Source organism: Echinops telfairi, unplaced genomic scaffold (assembly GCF_000313985.2).
Source record: "Echinops telfairi isolate 266 unplaced genomic scaffold, ASM31398v2 ScPeMD7_7469;HRSCAF=8507_1, whole genome shotgun sequence".
In the NCBI taxonomy this organism is placed as follows: domain Eukaryota; kingdom Metazoa; phylum Chordata; class Mammalia; order Afrosoricida; family Tenrecidae; genus Echinops; species Echinops telfairi.
In genome coordinates, this window is record NW_022111373.1 from 48,304,438 (window position 1) to 48,309,167 (window position 4,730).

General features: G+C 34.4%; 1 protein-coding gene across 1 annotated transcript in view; it reads left to right on the plus strand.

The window, feature by feature from the left end:
• The window catches only part of CHD1 (chromodomain helicase DNA binding protein 1), an 83,999-nt gene that overhangs the window by 64,025 nt on the left and 15,244 nt on the right, over positions 1 to 4,730 (plus strand). The window contains exons 23-26 of the mRNA XM_030888925.2: positions 1,389 to 1,549; positions 2,794 to 2,835; positions 3,357 to 3,487; positions 3,981 to 4,035. Of these exons, the coding sequence (XP_030744785.1) occupies positions 1,389 to 1,549; positions 2,794 to 2,835; positions 3,357 to 3,487; positions 3,981 to 4,035 (389 nt within the window). The remainder of the gene's footprint in view (positions 1 to 1,388; positions 1,550 to 2,793; positions 2,836 to 3,356; positions 3,488 to 3,980; positions 4,036 to 4,730) is intronic.

Genomic DNA, 4,730 nt, shown 5'->3' on the forward strand with positions numbered 1-4,730 from the left:
TTTTTTTATGTTTGTTTCTACTCTTCTCAATCTGTGTTCTTGCTTTGAAGTGTCCAACTGGTGGTCTCTGTATATTGCACAGCCTCCCAGACCAAAAAGAAAAATTCACAGCCATTGAAACAATTCTAACTCATATTGACCCTGTAGGACAGCGAAAACTGCCACTTTGGGTATCTAAATCTTTAAATCTTGTAATGGCTGTAAAGTGACTGGGATCAAATCCACTGACCTTAAAATTGGCAACTAAATACATAACTAGCTATCCACCATGTGCCCATTATACAGCTTCTCTTGGAAGTTTCTTAATCCCTCTCTCCAAACATTTTTTCCCCCAAACATTTCTTTTTTGTTTTATCCTGTAACTTATGGGTCTGAATTCTTCACATTGAAAATGGAATGATAAATTAGTGTAATTAATTAGAGCTGATGGGGTCAACCCAGTGCAATTTTTCTAATCAAGTCACTGACATTGAGTTGATGCTGATTCATAATGACCCTGCATGAATGGAACTGCCCCTGTGGGTCTTGAGACTCTTTACAGGAGTAGAAAGGCCCATCTTTATCCTGTAGAGAAGCTGGTGGTTTTGAACTGCTGACCTTGAAGTTAGCCCAATGCATAACCAGTATACCACCAGAAATCAGAGTACCAAATAATCCTATTAACAGCCCTTGAATCCAAGATGCCAAGAAAAATGATTCTTTTGTGTGTGGTTGTTGTTGGACTGTGTTTTAGATTATTTGGTTTCCTTCCCCTATGTTTATAAGCCAAAAAGCCAAATTCACTGCCATTGAGTTGATTCTGACTCATACAGACTCTCTAGTACAGTGTAGAACTACCCCGGCTAGCAGCTCAATGAGTAACCACTACGCCACTAAGGCTCTGCCCTATGCCTCCAGTTCGTATGCATTTCAGAAAAGTTATGACTGTAGCTCCACCGAGCCTTTATGTTGTTACAGTGGAATCCGTTTCCATATATTCCAGACAGAAGTAGAAGCAGTAACTGTTCTTGACGTAATAGTGTGGGAAACACAGCATCATATTGAATAGAAGGTGATTGGAAATAATAAGATCTAAATGCCATCCTTGGTTTCACTTGGCTTTCATAGTGATAGGTGTGAGACTTGAACTGACATGAACAGAAACTTGAGATGTATCGTGAAATCACATTCTCCTACTAGCTTATGTACCCCAATAGATGTTTATGAATACGTATCTGTTTCTGTACCATTACCAAATATTAACTGTTATTGATTAGTGAGACTTGGTCCACTTGATGGTTTTAGAAAAACATTTGAGCCTTAATACTTTATATTTGTCTTGACTTTAAGAGTGCTTTCACTTGTGATTGTAAATCACTCTTATTAATAAGTCATTTTTCTAATTACAGATTAGTTTCAATGGAAGTGAAGGGAGGCGCAATAGAAGTAGGAGATACTCTGGATCTGATAGTGATTCAATCTCAGAAAGGAAAAGACCAAAGAAACGTGGAAGACCACGGACCATCCCTCGAGAGAACATTAAAGGATTTAGTGATGCTGAAATTAGGCGGTAAGATTGACATAAAAAATTTTGCTTTGACTTGCTTTCTTTAGAAAGTGAAACTTAAATATAAAATCCCCATTGCTTTCAAAAATCAATGTAAAGTTTGAGGAGATAAATACATGATTTGAGTAGGAGTTGGGTGATTTTACTTTTGGTTATTCATTATAACTGAAAAAACAAGTTTGGCATCTAATTTTTGTGTATTGTTAAGCTATTTAAACAGCAAAATTTTTTTTTACTTTTATTTTGTGGTTGGGATAATTGTCCTTTTGAATAATGAAGGTATATTTTGATATTTGAGATTCTGTGTACTAATTGTCAATCCTTTATGAATCTCATACCTAACTATGAGGGAATAATTTGGGTTCATAATTTTCTAGTTTCTTAACCCTGAATTGATTGCCTTTTTAAAAGTAAATATGCTTAAAGCACTTTTGAATATCTCAAATAGGAATAGAGGTAAGATAAGCTATGCAGGATAGATTGTAGTATCCTTTTAAAATGTGTTTGTTTATACATAGTTCTTTAAGGGAAATGGAATAACAGCCTCGCTTTTGTTTATGTGAAATTTGTGAAAAATTTGTTCATTTTTGTATTTTGTGCATTTGTTATTTCTTTGAAGCCATTGTAACTCTTTTCTTTTAAATTATAGACCTGACTAATAAAGTTCTCCCTCATTCTTTCTATTAGAAAACTGAACACATCATTAGCTTTTGTTAAGGGTACTTTTAGGATGACTTGGGTTGCTGGACTTTGTCATTAGTTGAAGAGGCACTTCAACTTTACATTTCCTTATTCATCACCCACTTAGGCAGCTTTTTTCCTTGTTTGCATACATCTGAATTAAAGCTGTTCAGTAGACTTTGATCAACACTTGGAATGTGAGGAGGTATAACATGATTGATAATGATTTTGGAGACACTTCCTGTGGTAGCTTTGAACTTTTTCTTTTTACTTTTTTTTTTTTGGTCTTGTGGAAATAATAAAGTAATTTCTGAAATGAAATTTAGCTTCTATTGTTTTATTTATTGGTTTCTAAACTTAACATATACTGGGTGTTAAAATAGTGTTGCATTTTGTGACATTCCGTGTCAATTTTTTTTTGTCTTTAGCATTCATTTTTATAATTAGCAGTTGCTTGAATTAATTTTACACTAATAAGTATTTTACCTCAAGTTACATTATAAATATGCATATATTTTAGTGGATAGTGAAGCCCACATTTAAAACACACAATTGTTTCCTGTTAGGTTTATCAAGAGTTACAAGAAATTTGGTGGCCCTCTGGAAAGGTAAATTCATTAATTTGTCATTTTCTCAGAATTACAGAATGTTAGATGCTTCTGCTCTATTTGGTCATGTCATATAAGATGAATTACATTTTTAAAAAAACCAGGAAATACTTGTTAAAGAATTTTAGATGAGGAAATGACTATAACCGGTATTAATCATTTCATAGTAATTAAAACTTACAGAACGTACCCTTAATATTTTCCTTTTAAAATTATGGTGTCTAACCAGTTTTTGGTATTAACGATTGGCTGATTAGTTATGAAAAAGTTTAACAGCGGTGGGACATTATATTCAGATTTGGAGCACGTTTGATAACGAATTGACAATAAAGTTCTTGAATACATAAATTTGTTTTATACTCTTATTATTTTTTATGTATTTCACACTGGTTATGTAAATTATAACTTGGAGGACATAACAGTAGAGTGTCGTTTGGAGCTTGGGATTAAAGGGAGCTTAATTCTTTTAAATGGCACAGCATTTTTGATACTTACTTGGAAATTGAATTATTTTATTACAGATTAGATGCAATTGCTCGAGATGCTGAATTAGTTGATAAGTCAGAAACAGACCTAAGACGCCTAGGAGAATTGGTACATAACGGCTGCATTAAAGCTTTAAAAGATAATTCTTCAGGAACAGAACGAACAGGTAGTATATTAAAATCAGATTTAAATACATGTTTTTCAGAAATAAAATTTTCAAAATTTACTTTTTTGAAGTTTGCCTTTGTGGCCATTCTGAACTGCCCCATAGAGTTTTAATCTTAATGGAAACAGATTGCTGGGCCTTTTCCTCCCCGCTATGTACCACTGTGTGGGTGTGATCAACCTTTAAGCAGTCAAGCACAAAACAAGTTTCACCATTTAGAGGTCTTTGTTGAATTAAAGGCAGTAGACTCTACTAGTTGGGAGGTAGCTGTAAACAATATTATGTTTTTAATATAGATCCAAACTTCTTAAAACTGTGGGTCCATTACTCTACATGGGGTCACATAACTGAATGGGGGTTGTGAAAAATTTGGCAAGCACTAAAAGGTTTCTGGATGCACAACAACCAAAAATTAATTCAAAATCAAATGCAAAGTGAATCCAAGGCATTTCTGGCAGTACTTGCCTGTGTTGCAAATTTCTTGTATGAAAAGGGGTCAAAAGTGGAAAAATTTCAAGAAACCCTAGTATAGATGACTGGTACATAAGGTATTGTAAATATGTGCATGACAATTTTATTTTGCTTATTTCACAATTCTGTCTAGCTGAACAAAGCTATTCAGATTTAGAAATACACAACTGAAGTAGTTATACTTTTACTAAATTAATCTGATCTTTGGTATTTGGTAAAACAATACTCTTTGTAAATTTCATTCACTTAGGTTGCTTATAATCAGTCATTCACTGCCTTTGAGTGGACTCAGAGACTCTGAATTATACTGACTTTGTGGGACAGAGTAACTGCCCCTTTGGGTTTCTGAGGCTATAATTTTATACAGGAGCACAAAGCCTTATCTTTCTTTTGCAGGAAGTTGGGGGGTCAAAACTACTGACCTTGTAGTTACCAGTTCGACACTTATCCCACTGTGCCCCCAGGGCTCCTACTTTTATAATCAATGGTAAAATCAAAACGAAATCTACTGCCTTTGAGTTAGTTAGTCAGTGCTGACTCGGAACCACTGTACAGGACAAAGTACATTTGTTCCATTGGGTTTCTAGGACGATTTTGCTTCAAGCAAACAACTTAATAGTTCCCTTGCCAGCCCAGTGGGCTTGCATCGCCTTCCTTATGGTTCACAGACCATCTGTGCTATCATGGCTCCTTAGAATCACTAGTAGGTATTGAAAAGCTTAAAGTAATTTTTAAGATTTGCGAATAAGTCTCCTGTTAATATATATAGCAG